Source organism: Bombyx mandarina, chromosome 05 (genome assembly GCF_030267445.1).
Source record: "Bombyx mandarina strain Sakado chromosome 05, ASM3026744v2".
Taxonomy (NCBI): Eukaryota; Metazoa; Arthropoda; class Insecta; order Lepidoptera; family Bombycidae; genus Bombyx; species Bombyx mandarina.
This window is the reverse complement of record NC_143212.1, coordinates 6,621,378-6,641,069: the sequence shown is the minus strand read 5'-3', so window position 1 is coordinate 6,641,069 and position 19,692 is coordinate 6,621,378. Positions and strand designations below refer to the sequence as shown.

Here is a 19,692-nt window from a genome sequence, read left to right as displayed (position 1 = left end):
CCGAAATGTTTATATTTACTACCATTTTTTTTTTCTTTTTAAGCTTGTTAATTTTTTTATCCTAGAAGCAGTATATGACTTCAGTTAAAGAAAATTTATTTTAAGAAAATACACATAAACAGAGACTGATACGATATTAAATGATTTTTTGTTATTTGATTTAACGCTTATTTTATTTTTATTAGGTACCTATTAATATTAACGTTTTAATAACATAAACACAATTCTATTAGTGGTATTTTTTGCGTAGTGAACGAGATCACGCCCCGCTTGGTGTTAAGTGCTTTACTGGAGTCCATAGACGTCACAAACTGACCCACCTTGAGACGTGGTCGAAATCTCAATTGTGCTGTTTAAAGCTGTCCAACCCTTCAAATCGGAGTGCAAAAGTACTTCAAAATAACTTTCAGCTTCTCAGTTAAATTATAATTTGAAATGTTGAAATTTCAAAATAAATTACCAAGGTTATTTTTCCTCTATTCTCAAGAATTAATTAAGCTACTAATTAGCAGTATGATACACAAGGTGTCAGAAGGTAAATGTTCCCGAAGCCGTAATGGCATCATAGCAACGTGTTTTAACGTAAACCCAATATTGATTACTAACAAAACTACTAATTATTTAGTCTATGCATAATATTTTTCATTTAACGAAATTTGGTTTTTTTATTGCCTCGATGGGGGGACGAGCTCACAGCCCACCTGGTATTAAGTGGTCACTGGAGCCCATGGACATCTACAACGTAAATGCGCCACCCACCTTGAGATATAAATTATAAGGTATCAAGTATAGTTAGTTACAACGGCTGCCCCACCCTTCAAGCCGAAACGTATTAATTACTGCTTCACGGCAGAAATAGGCAAGGCGGAGGTACCTACCCGTGCGGACTCACAAGAGGTCCTACCACCAGTAATTACGCAAATTATAATTTTGCGGGTTTTATTTTTATTACACGATATTATTCCTTCACCGTGGAAGTAAATCATGAACATTTGTTGAGTACGTATTTCATTAGAAAAAATGGTACCCGCCTGGGATTCGATCACCGTTGTATCGCTCAACTCGAATGCACCGGAAGTTTAATCCTTTAGGCCACGACGACTTTAATAAGCCTAAAATGAAGACGACGGTAGCCCACTCACTGAGTTTCTCGCCGGATCTTCTCAGTGGGTCGCGTTTCCGATCCGGTGGTAGATTCTGCGAAGTACTGCTCTTGCTAGGGTCAGTGTTAGAAACTTCGCCAGATTTGAGCCCCGTGAGCTCACCTAATCGTTCGGTAACGCTAACATATGGTCTCAAGGCTATGAGTACAGGAAGGATAAAAAAAAAGAAGCAGAAGACGACGCATCACCCACGTGCTGTTCATTTTATATGTATTGTATCGCGACGTTTTTTAATTGATCGTGTCAATATCTCCAGCCACCTTTTCTATTTAAGTCGCAGGTCTTTAAGTTTAAATATATTTCTGTATAGATTTAGTATTACAGTACAGTATTTCTAAAATTAGTAGACGTAACTAGAAAATTGTTTAAGGCCAAAAATGTTGACAGACTGTTACGGATCTGATATGTAAAAATAAAAACCTTGAAAAATAAAATAAACATTCACGCTTACGATGTATTGAATAATATTTGAACACATTATAAATAAATAGAATAGTTATTCGAGACCTGTATTTTATTTTTAATTTAAAACGACACACCCACCGATCATGAAATAAGATCTTTATAAACGTAACGAAATACAAGCAACCTTATTAGTCTACGAATGGGTGTGTCATGACGTGTTTTTACGACAAGCAGTGGCGTCGCAAAACGCCTGTTGCGTATTATTTAAACCGTCAAGGCCATTCTTAACTCCCATTTATAAAAATCTCAAACTAGCATTTGAATTTCGATCTTAAACAGTTGAGGCGTAATATATATTTTACCATCATTCGAAAACTGCGTAAATAAGCGCATTCGACGGCTGATATTATTATCTTTCCAATGGCCTTCAATTTTTCTACTAATGCGTGCCACTACAGTCAATACATTAAAGGTACGCAATGAAAAACAAAAACATGTTTTTCATATTATCAATACACCTAATAAGTTTAACGTTATCATATTGCGTGTACATAACAACATTTCGGTCAAATGTTGCATAATGTGTGATACTTGGTTGTATTTTTTTTTTATATTTCTAGGTCATATTTATCTAAAGATGTTAAACAGTTTCGATGATAAGATGTATTTGCAAATAATATCTAATTTAATTTTATTGCGACTTATTTTGTACCTTTCAAAATAACAACGGATGCGTACACGATTTGTTTTGCTCGATCGATTTGTCACTAAATTTATTTCGTGAAATCGTGAATGACTTAATCATTCTTTTTCAATTGACGATTTTTTTTTTTCATAGGTATGAAAGATGAAATTCTTAATCTGGAATACAAATTTCTTAAAAAATCAATTAACGCCTGAAAATTATGAGCCATCGATTGCTTGTCATTGTTCGTCGATCGCCACGTCTGTCCTATTAGCAAAGCATTTAAAAAAAAAACAACTATGTAGTCTTTCGCAATAATAAACAACGTTATTTTTATCTTTAAGGATAGGGCATGTGGTCTTTGTTTATCTCCCTGCGCATTAGCGGCTCTTGCGATTTTTTAAATTATTCCTAGGCAATATACCTAAGGAAAAATAAATACTAAATCTCATCACTAATAATAATTTCCCATTTCCTTTCAATTCAACTTTCCAGTAGAGATTTGTTACCATATTTATGTATTTTCTGTTTAATTTTCATAATAATCAATGTATGTATGTGCGTAAACGAAAATCGTTTTAAAAGAACACGACAATAAAGATAAGTAGACAAAGAGTGGAGCTTTAGGAACAATAAAAAAGAGCGAAAATCGCAAGAAATAGGTAATACAAGAAATCATCTATTAATTGTTATGTTGTCATTATTAACTTTTTATGAATAGGAGTAGTCACACATCATATAGCGTTTATACACGTGAACACTAAAAAAGGTCTTATTTGCTATCAGTTGTTTGCTGAATTTGTTTATCATATTTTGTGTGAGATCATGTAAAGGAGCACAGCAGGGTCTGGCATAGGGCACTTCTGTCGAAGGTACCATTACGGAGCCCCCGAGAGACTGCAAGTGGATCGTTAGCTTTTTGGATGGGGGAGCATCATTGTCGTTGTAGAAGGCTGCTGCTCCGATACCGTGACCATGAACGCTGGCGTTCCACAAGGTTCGGTGCTCTCCCCCACACTGTTCATCCTGTATCTCAATGACATGCTATCTACTGATGGCATGCATTGCTATGCGGATGACAGCACGGGGGATACGCGATATATCGGCAATCAGTCTTTCTCGGATCGTGGTGCAGGAGAGACGATCTAAACTTGTGTCTGAAATACAGGACTCTCTGAGGCAAGTCTCTGAGTGGGGTGAATTGAACTTGATTCAATGAAACCCGTTGAAGACAAGTTTGCGCGTTCACTGCGAAGAAGGACCCATTTCTCATGGTGCCGCAATTCCAAAGAGTATCCCTGCAACCTTCCAAGAGTATTAGGATACTTGGGGTCGACATTTCGAGCGATGTCCAATTTCGGAGTCTTTTTTTTTTCCTAAGCTGTGAGCCTTGAGAGGCTATTTCAGCGTAACCCTAATTTTTGTGGGTGAGCTCACGGGGCTCAAACCTGATGACGTTGCTAACACGAACCCTAGCAAGAGCCGTGCTTCGCAGAATCTACCACCGGATCGGAAACGCGACTCACTGAGAAGATCCGGCGAGAAACTCAGTGGGCTGTGTCTGAGAGTTAATTTACTCGTCGAGCCCTTCGTCGCAAGCGACGGGTTCGACGAGAACGGTGACCGGTGCTTGAAGTACCTAAAAGCACCGTTAGTGGATCGGGAGGATCCGAGATGACGTGTTTTGGGCGACGTCGACTGCTTTCCATTCTGTCCGCAGGATCGGGAATGTAGTTACCGGCGGCCACGATGAGAGGGTTCTAGTGTCGTGCCGCTTTATCGAAGTGGCGCATCGACGCCGACTGCATATACTTACTGGTGGACTCTAAGTCCAGGTCGTCGTGGAGGTCGACGTTCCTGACGAACCACGGGGCTCCGACGGCTATCCTGCAAAAACGGGATTGAATGATTTGGAAGGATTTTAAGTGAGTGCGGGCCGCGTGCGCGAACACTACACTTGCATAGGTCATGACGGGGCGTATGCAAGTTTTGTAGAGTGTCACCTTATTTCTAAGGGACATTTTACTTCGCCTACATATCATCGGGTAGAGACGTCCTAGAATGAAGGCGGCACGGTCGCGTACCGTCTTGATGTGAGGGCGGAATGTCATCCTACTGTCGAGGGTGACGCCTAAATATTTGACCTTGGGGGCCCACGGTATGGGCTGGTCGAACATCGTGATTGGGCGAATGGCGGAAGCGGAGGTGTTGACGCGCCTAGTCGGGAGAGGGATGCTCAGCGTGGTGTTCGGAGGGCGACCCCTTTTGAAGAGCACCGCTGTGCTTTTCGTGGGGTAGATGTCGATGCGCCACTTCCGGAACCACTGTCCCATGGTGGTAGCTGCGGTCTGAAGTTGTCGATGAAGCAACGCCTTCTTCCTACACGAGTAGTAGATGGCGGTGTCATCGGCGAAGAGCGCCAGATGGGTCTCCGGAGACCGGGGTATATCATTGATATACAAACTAAATAGTAACGGGGAGAGGGCAGAGCCTTGCGGGACTCCGGCTGTGACGTGACGGGGCCGGGAACGCGTTCCCTTGACTCGATATCGGAACGAACGGTTCGACAAGTAGTCTCGTATGATGAGCCAATTTCGGAGTCATTTGGAGGGCAAAGCTAAGTTGGCGTCCAAAATGCTGGGAGTCCTCAACAGAGCGAATCAGTACTTCACGCCTGGACAAAGCCTTTTGCTTTACAAACCACAAGTCCGGCCTCGCGTGCAGTACTGCTCCCACCACTGGGCCGGGGCTCTCAAATACCAGCTACTTCGATGTGACTACTCCATTCAGAAGAGGGCCGTTCGGATTATCGATAATTCCATTCTGACGGACCATTTGGAACCACTGGGTTTGCGGAGGGATTTTGCTTCTCTCTGTATTTTGTACCGTATTTTCCATTGGGAGTGCTCTAAGGAATTATTTGAGATGATCTCGTTTTAACATCGCACCACCACTAGACCCACCTGACGGTGAGTGGTTACCGTCGCTCATGGACGTCAGCAATGCCAGGGGCAGAGCCAAGCCCCTGCCTACCGTTTAATACTCTCCACAAGCCTCGTATGAAGAAGGACAGGTCATAGTCTTATATAATTTGTAACAAATAATTGAGTCGTCTATTATCAAAGGCGGCAATCTGTACATTTGGCCAAAAAATTTTTATTGATATGTCAATACAGATTTATTTGACTATAATCGTCTCCTTCAAAGAATACGGTTCAAAACCTGCATTAAATAAAGGTTAATAGTTAGCCTGTTATTTATCTAAGATGTCGTTCCGAAGAGTTTTGTGACTGCCTATGGAATACAAAGTCAATAATTCGTTTTTCTGATTTACCAATCATTGTCCAAAAGTCAGATTGCCGCCTTTGATAATAGTCGACTCAATTTATCTTAGTCTTAATTAATCTTATTTTAAATTAAACTGCCACATTCTCATGCAACTGCCACATTCACTGCAAAATTTGGTATCATTGCTCGGAGTTCGGCACAATAGACATCTGCCGTTATTGCTTGACCAGATCAGATAAAGCTATAGTGAATAACACCATGCTGAGACCACCAAACAGTTACCATTAGCTTTTTATTGGTAAGCTTTGCTTTAGGACACTGTTGCGGCGTTTGACCTGGGGTCAGTTATTGCATTTTTCACTTACGGTTTTCTTAAAGAATCCACTTTTCATCACATGTCACAATTCGATCCAATATTCCTTCATTTCTGAAACGCAAGTTTCACCACGCGTTTTTTTTTGCAGATCAGTCAAATCATGAGGAACCCATTTTCATAAAAAAAAATTACGCAAATGAGTTAATTTTGTTGATAAGGTAATTTTGACCATACCGATAATTTCTGGGTACTTTAACTCGGATGGGCTTCCACCACCTCTTTCAATTCATTGTTATTCACATGTGTGGATGGTCTTCCACGTGGTTCGTTCTTCAAATCAAAATTTCCATCACGAAAGCATTTAAGACAAAATCGCATGTTGCGTTCATTAGCAGTCCCCTCTCCCAAACGCAACATTAATATTGCGAGCTGTTTCTGCAGCATTAGTTCCGTGTCGGAACTCTTATTCAAAAATCACTCGAATTTTCGAAGTATGCATCTTTCTTGTCTAAGCTGAATAAAAAAAGAACTGAAGGTCGATAATCGAATGTTGCACATTTTTTAAAAGAAGAACCTCATAGGTACCATTTGAAAAAAGTTTCACTCAAAAATCTCAAACTATGAAGGTTCTATGTCAATTCCAGCTTACCTATTACAACAGAATGGCAATTTCATACTTTAACCCCTATTATGTGTAATTATTGTTTCCTTTGGTAAATACATAAGTTATACTTTACATAACAAGTGGATATGTATATATATATCTTTTTGCTGTAGTTGGTTGATCTCACAACCCACTTGGTACTAAGTGAATACAGGTTCCTATAAACCAAACAATGTATATGTTGCATCCCATCTTGGACATAATTTAAGGTTAAATCTTATTGTAGCCATAGTGCCCATCAAATCAGAATGCACAAATTAACTGTCAAGAAATTAGCAAAATAGCTAATTATATTATAAAGATTCACAGTAGCAACAATATCCACCATATACCTGCCGTTTACACAAACAAGAAATAATGAGATAATTTACTTTGAAAGAATGGATTGACTGACTGGAAAGATTAACGAGAAGGCATTTTAAAGCTATCCCTGACTTAGCTTAGCTTTGTTTTGTTGCAAAACACCATAGCTTTGTATACATATAAGCGGCCCCCTCCAGCTCCGCTCGGGTCTTTAACAAAAATTTCAACGATATTTGACATTGTTTTATTTTTTTAAATAAAATAACACTTAATGCAGCATAACTATAATAGTTAGACATATGCTGTCGCAACACTTTTTGTAAATAATAATGTGTTCTATAAAGTCGTAGTACATTATTTTATTCTATCATCAATAGTTTTCGCAGGGCACGCGATGTAAAGAATATTTTAGGTAATTTTTTTACACCTTGGACTATATTATTGGAGTTTTAGTAAGGATCCCAAAAAAAATTTATATCTCTTATTATCAAGGATGCTATCCTAGGTTAGCAAATTGAGTTGAATGACTGATTTCCTGGAGGAACAGAGATGTTATTTGTGGTATTCCTCCCACACTTATACAAATTTGACAAAGTAGCTATCGATTTACAAAAAACAAGACCATACTATACCACAAATTAATAACGCATCTCCAATCAGTTTTTGTCGATTTATCTATTTTTTCGTGTTTCAAACAAAATAAACTGGGAGCATCAAAGGAACTTGACGAGTTTTGTCTTTTAAACTTTTTCTAACTCGACTTCAAGATTGGTAGGTACTTATATTACGATTTGATACCTGCTACAACAGCAGCTTCATTTATATTAATAAAACCAAATTTTTTACCATCAACTTTATCAAATTTAAGGTAAGCCCCTATTTAGGTACATACGTTTTACTGTAAATTTAAAGCGGGTGGAAACATTAATAAAATAATTGAAAACTGCAAATTTCTTTTGTTACAAAAATTTTGGAACACTTACCAGAATAATTATAATCCACTTTAGAAATTTGGTGTGGTTTAGATACAATATTTATAGAACTAACAATAACATTCACTTTTTTAATAATCTAATTCAAGAAGAATCACTTTGTTTTAAAAATATCAAAACAGAAACTCTTTGTGGGACGTCGTTTTACAATTATTATTGGCTGACTACTAACCATAGATAATTTTTTTGGTAAAATTTTTCTTTATTAGGAAAGGCAAAGAGATCTAAGCCCATACGCGCCTTGTCTGTTCTATTGACCATTGATACTCTTTAGTTTCTACTGAATCTCATAAAGACACATTATAGTTCTATTTTTCCAACTTGAAAGGCGAAGGTATCATACCATACGGCCTAATCATTTATAATTTTTTTATGATTTTTTTTTTTATGAAAAAATTATATATGAAGCTAAATGAAATGAAGCTGATTAATTTGGAACATTAATCATTTGACATGAAATTAAATGTAATGAGACGAGATTATAGGCGATGAAATATAACGTTCGTAAAATGGTGGCTATTTCCACATAATATCCACAGCAATAATTTTAGGTTATATTGACGAAATTAGTTTGGACTACGTAAACATGTGAGGTCTTGTATATTACACTGTAACTAACTACTCTAATCATTTAATCTATTAAATTTCCTAACTCAGCATACTTCAATCAACAACTGCTTAATTCATATCATACCCTGTGCCTATGCTAGCGCCATTCTTGAGGATTTATGAACTGTTATTTAGTGTAGAAAAGGGGGCACTTTTTCAAGCTTCTCTCATAAGAGTTGATAAGAGACGGTTCTCCTTATCTCCACCCTCCATACATACAATCTAGCTGTGTGATAGGTGTTATAGATAATGATACACATTATAAGAGTGATAGGTAGGTACCGTACTCAATAAGTAAATGTTGATGTATCGAAAAATCGATTCATTTTTTTCTTTTATTTAATTTAGACAATAAAATGTACTTCTAAAATAAAAATAAAACACAATATTTTAAGTTTACAGTTTGTTTTCACCATATCCATGTTGTTTTTCTATTGGCATAAAAACTAACGACAACGAAAATATTTATGTTTAAGTGGTGAATTATGTTAGACAACCTCATGAATTTTTATTAAAATATAAATGTTTGAATGTATAGATTAAAACTGTTAGTAGTTGTATCCCTCTCCGTCCTGCCTATTTCAACCGCGAAACAAATGCTTTAAGGATAGGACACAGCGTCAATGCGGTCATTATAATTCTAGATTTCGACATATTCTTGTTCAAGTTCAAAGGTTGTTAGCGAAATTTGTACGGTGCTTGGGAGCTCGCACGAATAAATACAACGACCTTGGCTATTTCTGTCGAGAAGCAATGTGTTTTCCTTTTTGTAGTATAGGAGTTATACTATATAATGGAAACTCAAACCTCATGTGTCATGGTGGGTGCCCTATAGATAATAATACACTTTGGGGTGCCCGCATCGACGTGGAAATGGCAACCATTTAAAACCAGGAGGGCCATGAGCTCGCCCACCAGTCTTACCAATAAAAAAATTCAATCTTGGATGTCTATGTTCCGAGACACAGATACACAAGTTGGACCAAATGCATGTTTACCCATCTACAGAAATGAAAAAGTAGAATTTCCCTTCAAAAACCAGTTTACTTCTTAGGTACAGATAAATAATTAATTCCGAAATGATATTAATTTTATTCATTTATTGTAGGTATCACAATTTAATAAATTTGCAATAAAATTATTTTAAATATATCTATTTACAGTATAAGTGTATTATGCTAACTGAGGCTGTGAATGATCTGAAGTACTCTCAGTGGAATCTGCAGCACCGTTTGGAACAGCATCTGGAGTACCCGATCTTCTTCTGTCAGTTCCAGAACTTTGACATTTATTACGAAGTTCAAAGACTTGCGTAATAGCATGCCGGAAACATAAGAAATTGTAATCGATCACACCTTAAAAAAAAAATCATTAAGTACGTTTTTGTTTTAACTTATGTTTAGTGTAACTAGATAGGTAGCAATAATCTCATGGTTTTTATCATTTATTGATTGCGGTCATATTACACAGTACAAACAATTTTTTTGTCCTACCTACGCCGAAAGTTCAGTTTTCGTCCCGCTGTACAGGGAAAAAAGTGTAACTTTTCCTCCCGCTGTACAGGAAAGAAAGTGTAACTTTTTCTCCCTGGGTACAAGTGCGCATGCGCGTTAGTGTCTACGTCTGCTCTCACGCACATAAAATTCTACGCCGTTGTTGTGCTCCGGTAATTTGCAATATTGTATTTAGTGTAAAAGTGAAACAAACAAAAGGCAATAAAATTTAAAAGTGAAGTATTAAACAAAGATGAGTTCATCAGACAGTTCTTAGTTCAATTAGTAGTAGTTTATTTAAAAATAACAAAAGTGACATTGTTATTTTTATGAGTAGGGGGGGGTCCCCCCCCGACTCCCGGCCAGGAATTCGCCCCTGGACCCCGGCTCGGTACTCCACGAACTTTCGGCCTGGTAGGAGAAAAAATTGAAAAACAAAAAACACGCTGGAGGAAATGTCCAACTTTTCTCCCGCGGTGCACAATGTACTATATTTATTTTTATTGAAAGTAGTTGTAAAAATAAAACAGCTTAGTAAAGGTGTGCTCTTGGCTCTTGGCTTGGTAGATGTTGTCAAATCAGTAAAGAAATGTTTAAATCACATACAAATATGTTTTATACTTTTACTAACATTCAACATAAAATTACACTGTAGTGCAGTGCTTCCCAACCATTTTCTGTTCGTGTACCAATTAATAAAACTTTTTATTTATGAGTACCCCGCCCCTGATAACTCCATACCTACTCCTAATCAGTCTCTCCGTCGGTCAATTTCTATTAAGGTAGTCATTATGTATAAGGTACTGAAGGTACTGAAATCGTTGTGGCGTTGTTTGATTTGATTTGATTTGATAAGACGTCCGGTGCATCCGATGCACTGGTGTTCGAATCTCAGGCGAGTACCAATTTTTCTAATGAAATACGTACTTAACAAATGTTCACGATTGACTTTCACGGTGAAGGAATAATATCGTATAATAAAAATCAAACCCGCAAAATTGTAATTTGCGTAATTACTGGTAGTCCCTTTTGTGAGTCCGCGCGGGTAGGTACCACCACCCTGTCTATTTCTGCCGTGAAGCAGTAAAGCGTTTCGGTTTGAAGTGTGGAGCAGCCGTTGTAACTATACTTGAGACTTTAGAACTTATATCTCAAGGTGGGTGGCGCATTTACGTTGTAGATGTCTATGGGCTCCAGTAACCACATAACACCAGGTGGGCTGTGAGCTCATCCACCCATCTAAGCAATAAAAAAAGGTACATTTTAAACTACATAATATATTATAGTACATTAAATTATTCGATTGTGGAATGCTCTGCCGGATGCAGTGAGAAGTGCTGAAACTTTAAACTGTTTTAAAAGAATGGTGAAGGAACACTACTTATCTTCTTAGTGCTGTTTGTTTGCATCATCATTTATTATTTCCATACTGTTGATGTATTAGATGTATGTAAATATTTTAGTATGTATTGTATGTAAGTATGTATATTGGTATATATTTCATATTACATATATGTAAACAGTATATATTTTTATTGTATGTATATATGTATTTTCTATAATGTATTATCTATAGTACACCGCAACATACCTGCTATATTTTTTTATATTTTCCAGAATTTCTATAAATTAAACGGATGTCTGGAAGAGATCGCTTTTAGCGATAAGACCGCCTATTGTACAAATGTATCTGCTTTTTTTGATTGGTTTTTTGAATGTAAATTGTGTTTTGGTGTGCAATAAAGTGTATTCTCTCTCTCTTCTCTCTCTCTCTCTAAATTATATGTTTAATAATTCTAGGGGCACAAGACTATTTAGTTTAAGCGACATTTCACTTATTAACATTTATCTTTGTAATTAAAAGTGCGTTTTATTTAGTATTAGTATCAACAGTCGAAGTTTTTGATTGAACTTCAATTAAGTTTACTCCATTGAAATAGCAAATTTTTTTTTGTTATGATATTTTTTCTAAATTTTAAACTATCAATGGCTCTCATGTAAAGTTGCCAAAATGTTGCTTAAACCAAATATCATATCACCCCTCGATATATATTAAATAATATACATTGAAATATTTTTATATAAGTTAACTGTTTTAATTTCTCAATACTTTCGCAATCACTGCTGTAACATTATAATCAACGCTATGACATCTATCATATTTAACATACCCCTTTAATACACATTAAAAGGATATAGTATGTTTTTTCTTTTTAATTTTTAGGATAGCAAACTATATGTATACCTTGTTTTTGGAAATTTTCTTCCCTGAGAATGCAAACCAATGCCAAGAATTTGTTGACCTCTCGTAGATATAGTACAGTACCATTGTTTAGTTTTATCAAACTCGAACTTTCATTGTTGAACGTATTTGTTTCAGTTTCATCCACCATGCTATTAAACAAATAATTCTGTATAATTAAGAATGGTTATTTTGTGTTATTTAGCTATCAAGGTAGAAAAAAAATGTTATTTTGACAACAGTATAAAAATATATAATTTTCTATTCTATAAATGTGACAAAATAAGAAATCTTCATACGTACCCATAAATACAAGATATATCAATTACGACATCAATCATATCACAGCAAAGCTCATAGCTTTGCATATCTACTGGTGAACTGTCAGTGGCTATATAAATCTTTGATACTACATCAAATAGGAATGCCTTTTCTATACCGGAGTTCTGCAAAGTAAAAATTTTGTAATAAGTTATATTTAAAAACCACTACAGTATGTAGGGTTGTGCCCTCTACGTTTTTTTTAGATGGTGGCTGTTGACGCAGATATAGCTGCAGCTTCATTGGACAGGTGAGCATGAACTTCAACCAGGAGGGCACGTCCATAATCTTCCTCATACCCGACTAAGAGTGCAGCATGTGTTTTTTATTGCTTTTATAGGCAGACGAGCGTATGGTCTACCTAATGGTGAGTTGTTACCGTCGCTCATGGAAGTCGCTGCCTGCTTCTTGTTGTTATGATAGGTCAGGAGAAAGGACAATCTAATCCTTATGTATTGGCCAGAAAGAGGAAAATTATTAATGTAAACAAATTTCGGCTCCGAGAATATTTCAAATACTCTATTTGTTGCATCTGTTGGCAAGCAATGTTTAGAAAAGGAAAAATAATTTTCACAAATTTTGAAGCACAGTAAGTTTATATTTATCAAGGCTGATCACTTACAGAAATTAATTTATAATTTGGTGTCAAAATACATAAAGTGATGTTACATTTTAGTATGACTGTCTACAACAATTTTGCAATCCATTGTGTTAAGTTGGTATTGGTGTCCATAGACATAACAGGAACCCTTCCGAGTAGGATATCGATTCAAGATCAAGGCAACACCTTTATATTGTTATTATATTGTTTTTTTTTATCTCTTTTTATATATTATTTTTCAATCAATCAATATAATTACTATTCAGTAAGAGAATACTTACAGATATCAGTATATTTAAAAGATTTTCTAATGTAGGCAACTGAGGTATTAGCTTTTGGACTACTTTGCTAAATGCTTCAAATATTGAATGGTCATATATGCTTGTAAGATGGAAGGATAGATGTACATGATGGAGACCAGCCTCTGCAAGGTCATCAGTAGCCCGGTGGTGTATGTCCCTTTGAGATTCCATTTTGTAATCATCATTGAGACCATCAACCTGAAAAAATATTATAAAATAATTTTAATAAAACTGAAACGTTTATGATATATGACAGTATATGGTGCATCTGATGAAAAAGTCTTGGAAGATAATATTAAGTTAAAATTTAATGTTCCCAAATCAGGACATTTGTCGATGAGCGAAAGGGAAAATAAATACAATAAGCTTTGTACAAAGTATACATTGTTATTCATTCAAACTATTATATATTGATAAGAAATTGTAACATTTGGTTTACTATTACACTAAATACACATATTTTGTTTCTACATTGACCAGGAATATAGATAATTTGTGAATAATTTTTGTTCGATTTGTTTCTATTGTTTGTTTTGTTTTGTTACAAGAGTCCATAGACATTACAATGTGATTGTTGGAAGTTAGAAAACTGTTGCATCTGGTGGTGATTTTTGTCAAGCAATTAGGGCTTGTTTCTGTTGAGATTACAGCTCTGTTTATTTGTAGAATAAATAAACACCATAACACATTAACAATTAGCTACTTTAAAACATAAAATTTAATTCTCAATCACAATGGCAAAAGGTATAATAGTAGTACAAATGTTTATAATAATAGTAGTTACACTGGAACAATAACCAGAACATGTGATGATTGCTTAGCAACAGGATAAGCAAAATTGTGGTATAGATTAATGCGAGTTCACACAATGCTTGAATTAAGAAATTCAGTAAAAAAACAATATATTTTGCTATTAACGATGAGTTGGAAGTAGTAGTAATTGATTGAGAAGATCAATTACATACCCATAAATGTATACATACCTTATCATTTTAGCCTAGCTTATCATTAAGATCTCTAACTTATATAAAAACTATTGATGATGTCACTGCTATTTTTGTTTGGGTTTGAATAGCACACATTTTTATTAGCTTTTTTATCATAAAATATCAATGATGACATTGCTTACTTTATGTATGAACACCTCAAATTTAATATTACTATTCACTCTGTAGGCTTTAGTGACAGTAAGTTGTAATTTATCCAAAGCATCTTGATAATCATCCTGGAATGACAAAATTAGTAATGGTTCATTTACAACTACAACGAAAGGACAGTAAATAAATAGTTGTTATGAAATGAACAAATTGCATTTTATTAAAATAATAAACTTGAATGTCTTGTGTTGACTTAATGTAACATAGTCTTGTTGTGAGAAGTATTTAAAAGGTTATTGTTATGTTTGACAGTTATTTATATATGAGTCAGAACAGAGTATGAATCACACTTGCAGATACAATACTATCAGTTTATTAAATCTATATAATTATTGCTACAAACTCTGTACAAGGGACAAAAATGGATGTATATGTATGGTGACACGCATTATCACTAATTTACTAAAAGCTGCAATAGAGTATTAGCACAGTACTAATAAAAAATTGTATTTTCATCAATAAAATTAGTACTCAATCAATCATAATAATTTGGCATTTATTAATTGAAGTGGCAGGCAACAGCTTGGTTCTGCCCCTGGTATTGACATCCATGAGCGATGGTAACCACTTACCATCAGGTGGGCCGCATGCTTGTCTGGCTGTTAAAGCAATTAAAAATAATAATATTTAAATTACCTGTGCATCAATTACAAAGACAAGAGCTCCACATCCACCAAATATGGTGTCAGAATCAAATGTAGGATCAAAGAAGTCTATCTGCCCGGGAAAGTCCCATATTTGAAATTGTACAAAACTGCTGTTATTAATGTCGTCTTTAACAATTTGATTGGTAGATTCTAAAAACAATGTCTCATTTGGAGACATCTTGTGAAATACAACTTTTTGAATTGATGATTTTCCAGACCTAAAAAGTAATATTGATACATTTAAAAAAAAAGTTAAAATTTGTTTAGTCCCGTACAAGCATCCGCCATAAGTACCTTCTAAGACCCATTAAAAGGATTCGTGGTTTGTGATCGTCTTGAAGAGAAGAGGTATCGCCATCTCCATTTTGCTCGAAAGGTCCATAAGTAAAATCCTTGGGGAACGACCCCACATAACAATTTGGATCGTCCTGATAACTCTGAATCATTGAGAACAAAGATAACTTGAAACAAAAACGACAACATGAACAGGAATGACATGTTCGTGTGTGTACTTACCATAATCTAGGTAAAGTCCAAACAAAAATCAGGACAAATGGGAATTACTGTATATTGATTATTATTTCAGTATATTTTAAGCTTTAATCAACATTTCGGCTCAGTAAACTAGCTGTTTATAAATATCCTCAAATGTATGTTCATAAATTTCTCACTGATACACTTCGAAGCAATTTATGTGCCCACTTAACTATGTAGGTAGGTACGTACCTACCTCTTTTAACACTAAAAACTGTCAATTAATAAACTGGTTATTGTCACATTTGACAGTGACATAAAGTATCTTGTGTCACTTACGATGTTGGTGACAAATGACAATAGTGTAGTCCCTCTTAGGGTAGACCTCTACCCTCCATAGTTCAAACTACTAAATCGATCCATTAAAATTAATGTATCAATGTACGTACTCGAGCTAGGTTAGTAGTACTTAGGAATTACAACAGTTTGATTTCATAAACATCACACCATTGTAGATTTTTAAAGTTGTTGCGATGGTAATTTGCTTGTAGCCGTAGTTGCATTATCTTTTTCAACAGGGTGATCAATTTTGTGAGGGTTAACTCTATTTCTACGTTAATCTACCGTTCATCTTATGGTGGTAGTAGGATGATTTAGAAGCACCTGTGAAGGCTTATTTGTATCAATTATTTTAAATGTGCCTATTTAATTTTGGTTAAAGTATTCTACACATTTTCATTTGACCAGTTAGCCGGTGCAAAGGGGTTTATTATTTTACATACCTGCGACTAGTAATAAAAAAAATCGAAGCTATGGGATCTGATTGATTTCAAATTTAAATGAGTGTTACCTACATATTTTGCCAGAAGCATAATCGAGGCGTACCTATAGTCCGCACAAGCAGCAATAATAATTAATTGGCAACACCATGCTGCCTACTTGTTTTCCCAGGTCGCAACAAGCATCCAAATAACTTCATAAGCTTTCACATTTCTATTTCTAGTATGATACATATTTATGTAGGTACATGTACTTTGTTATAATATACCTAGTCAGGTCATAAGTATTGTCACACAGTAAAAACTTTTCTTTTAGAATGCTGGCCACAAAAAAGTTTATTGAATTCGAATTTCGAATTGTTCATGAACATAAAAATGTATACTTTTAGAATTTTACTCATTTTTAAATATGGAGTGGACGCTTAAAGAGGACCGTGTTGCAGTTATTGCGTTGCATCGTTGCGGTTACGCGCCAATTCAAATTTTTAACATACTGAAAATTTTGAATATAACCAAGAGATTCGTTTATCGTACCATCAAACGATACAATGAAGACTCTAGTGTAGATGACAGGTCAAGAAGTGGTCGCCCTCGGTCTGTTAGGACTCCAGCAGTGATAAAAGCTGTGAAGGCGCGAATTCAAAGAAATCCCAAACGTAAGCAGAAATTGTTGGCCCTTCAGATGGGGTTAAGCAGAACCACGGTGAAAAGGGTGTTAAATTGAGGCTTAGGGCTTCGGGCATATCGAAGAAAAACAGGACATCGTTTGAATGCTCGTCTAATGGACCTGAGACTGAAGAGATGCCGCGCTTTGTTGAAGCGGTACGCGGGAAAAAAATATCGGGAAATTCTTTTTTCGGATGAAAAAATTTTTACCGTAGAAGAGAGCTACAAGAAACAAAATGATAAGGTGTACGCACACAGTAGTGAAGAAGCGAGCCACCGTATTCCGCGCGGCGCGTGAAATCGACTTCATCCGGCACGAAGACTGGCCCTCCTCCAGTCCAGATTTGAATCCGTTAGATTACAAGATATGGCAACACTTGGAGGAAAAGGCGTGCTCAAAGCCTCATCCCAATTTGGAGTCACTCAAGACATCCTTGATTAAGGCAGCCGCCGATATTGACATGGACCTCGTTCGTGCTGCGATAGACGACTGGCCGCGCAGATTGAAGGCCTGTATTCAAAATCACGGAGGTCATTTTGAATAAACTTTAGTGTCATAAGAATCTATGTTTTGTTAAGTTCATTTTGGTATATGAATGGTTACATAATGAATAAACTTGTTTCAATTATTTTACATTAAACATGTGACAGAATTTATGACCTGACTAGGTATAAAAATGAAATGGGACGGAATGAAAAAAGCAGATGAGCTGAAACGAAGTAATATCTCAGTAGAATGCTGGGAATTTACGAAGATTTTGGTGAACTTTTTTAAAGAACCCAAGAAGTCACGTTCAGTGATTATATTTCATTTTTCCTCATCCAAATATTAAACGCTTAATAAGCCACCACTCCCACCTATAACACGAGATATCGAGGGAATCTACAATGTTCCGTCGGTAGCTTATCCATCTTACACTAATACAAAGAGCAATGTAAAGTCACTCCGACGGAAATTAAAGACCTAATCAAAGACCTAAGCCCTTGCAAGGCTCTCGGTTCCGACGGTATATCGAACCGCTTTAATAAATTCTACCCGTCCAACTCATCGTGATACTGACATTTATTTTCAATGCCGCTATGGCGAATTATATTTTTCTCGCGGTGTGGAAAGAAGCGGACGTTATCGGCATACATAATCCCGATTAACCTAAAAATCATCAGACTAGTTACTAGGGCATTCTCATCGATGCACAATTTGTACTCTGCGCAAATCACTCATGCGTAGAACAGGTGCACCGCCTCACAGAGCACATTCTCGTAGGCCTTAACCGACCTAAACCGTTATACACGGGAGCCCTTTTCTTCGACGTCGCAAAAGCGTTCAACAAAGGCTGGCACAACGGTTTGATTTTCAAACTTTTCAACATGGGCGTTCCGGACAGTCTTGTGCTTGTCACATGGGACTTCTTGTCGAACCGCTCTTTTCGATTTTAGTTTATTTATTAACGATTTTCCCCGGTCGCCACTGACCCAGTTAGCTCTATTCACCGACGATACGATCGTTTACTACTCGAGTAGAAACAAGTCCCTAATTGCGAGTAAACTCCAGAACGCAGCGTTAACCCTCGGACAGTGGTTCCGAAAATGGCGCGTAGACATCAACCCAGCGAAAAGCACAGCGGTGCTATTTCAAAGGGGAAACTCCACACGGATTTCCTTCCTGATTAGGAGGGGAAATCTCATACCCTCTTTAGCCAACCCATACCCTGGGCCAGGATGGTCAAGTACCTGGGTGTCACACTGGATGCATCCATGACATTCCGCCCCCATATGAAATCAGTCCGCAACTGTACCGCATTGCTTCTCGGCAGACTCTACCCCATGATCTGTAAGCGGAGTAAAATATCTCTTCGGAACAAAATGACACTTTACAAAACTTGCATAAGGCCCGTCATGACTTACGCGAGTGTGGTGTTCGCTCACGCGGCCCGCATACCATAGACACCCTCCAATCCCTGCAATCCAGCTTTTGTAGGTTAGGCCGTCGGAGCTCCGTGGTTCGTAAGGAACGTTGACCTACACGACGACCTGGGCCTCGAAACAATCCGGAAATACATGAAATCAGCGTTGGAACGATACTTCGATAAGGCTATGCGTCATGATAATCGCCTTATCGTTGCCGCCGATGACTACTCTCTTAATCCTGATGACACAGGAGCCAGCCACTGTCGACGCCCTAGATACGTCCTTACGGATCCATCAGATCCAATAATCCTTGCATTAGACACCTTTAGCTCTAACACTAGGAGTAGGGACCCCGATAACCGTGCTCGTCAAACTCGGCAAAGAGTTCGACGTGCAACCTAATCCGTGCATCAGCTCGCTGAGTTTTTCGTCGAATCTTCTCAGCGGGTCGCGATTCCGATCCGGTAGTCGATTCATTCGCAAAGCAGCTGCTCTTTAGTTGTTAGGTCTCCATCGGAGGCGCTCCATCGGGCAGCTGTTAGCAAATCCCACCCCTCCGGGCTAAGCTTTTGCTCCCCCACCTGTCCTGATGAAATGGAAAAGGCCTCTGGGCCACATCCTAGTAATGCTTCAATCCTAAAAAAAAGCAATGTAAAGTTACATCAGGTTTTGCATCA

General features: G+C 36.9%; 2 protein-coding genes across 7 annotated transcripts in view; both read right to left on the bottom strand.

Annotated features, from left to right (window-relative positions):
* The window catches only part of Lpin (phosphatidate phosphatase LPIN), a 33,188-nt gene extending 25,195 nt beyond the window's left edge, over window positions 1-7,993 (bottom strand). For all 5 annotated transcript variants that reach the window (XR_016323130.1, XR_016323132.1, XM_028179225.2 and 2 more), the window contains exon 1: window positions 7,808-7,993. The gene's annotated coding sequence lies outside the window, so the exon portion shown is untranslated. The remainder of the gene's footprint in view (window positions 1-7,807) is intronic.
* Window positions 7,994-9,505: 1,512 nt separating this feature from the next.
* RagC-D (Ras-related GTP binding C/D) lies at window positions 9,506-15,971 on the bottom strand. Of its 2 annotated transcripts, none has more exons than XM_028179326.2 (8): window positions 15,705-15,971; window positions 15,483-15,625; window positions 15,178-15,406; window positions 14,514-14,609; window positions 13,364-13,582; window positions 12,464-12,606; window positions 12,164-12,312; window positions 9,506-9,780 (listed from the first exon to the last, which is right to left on the bottom strand). In XM_028179326.2, exons 1-8 carry the CDS (start codon window positions 15,705-15,707, stop codon window positions 9,599-9,601), a joined length of 1,164 nt encoding a protein of 387 aa, XP_028035127.2. In that variant the 5' UTR covers window positions 15,708-15,971; the 3' UTR covers window positions 9,506-9,598. The 2 variants fall into 2 exon arrangements, with proteins under 2 accessions (XP_028035127.2, XP_028035128.2); XM_028179327.2 differs by having other exon boundaries at window positions 15,483-15,616; window positions 15,705-15,942.
* Window positions 15,972-19,692: the final 3,721 nt, after the last annotated feature.

What these genes read in the sequence shown, in the direction of transcription:
- RagC-D (XM_028179326.2), bottom strand. An exon ending in TCTTTGTAATTGATGCACAG is followed by an intron (nt 14,610 to 15,177) that starts GTAATTTAAATA and finishes TTGTCATTCCAG; the next exon opens with GATGATTATCAAGATGCTTT. An exon ending in TTGAGGTGTTCATACATAAA is followed by an intron (nt 13,583 to 14,513) that starts GTAAGCAATGTC and finishes ATATTTTTTCAG; the next exon opens with GTTGATGGTCTCAATGATGA.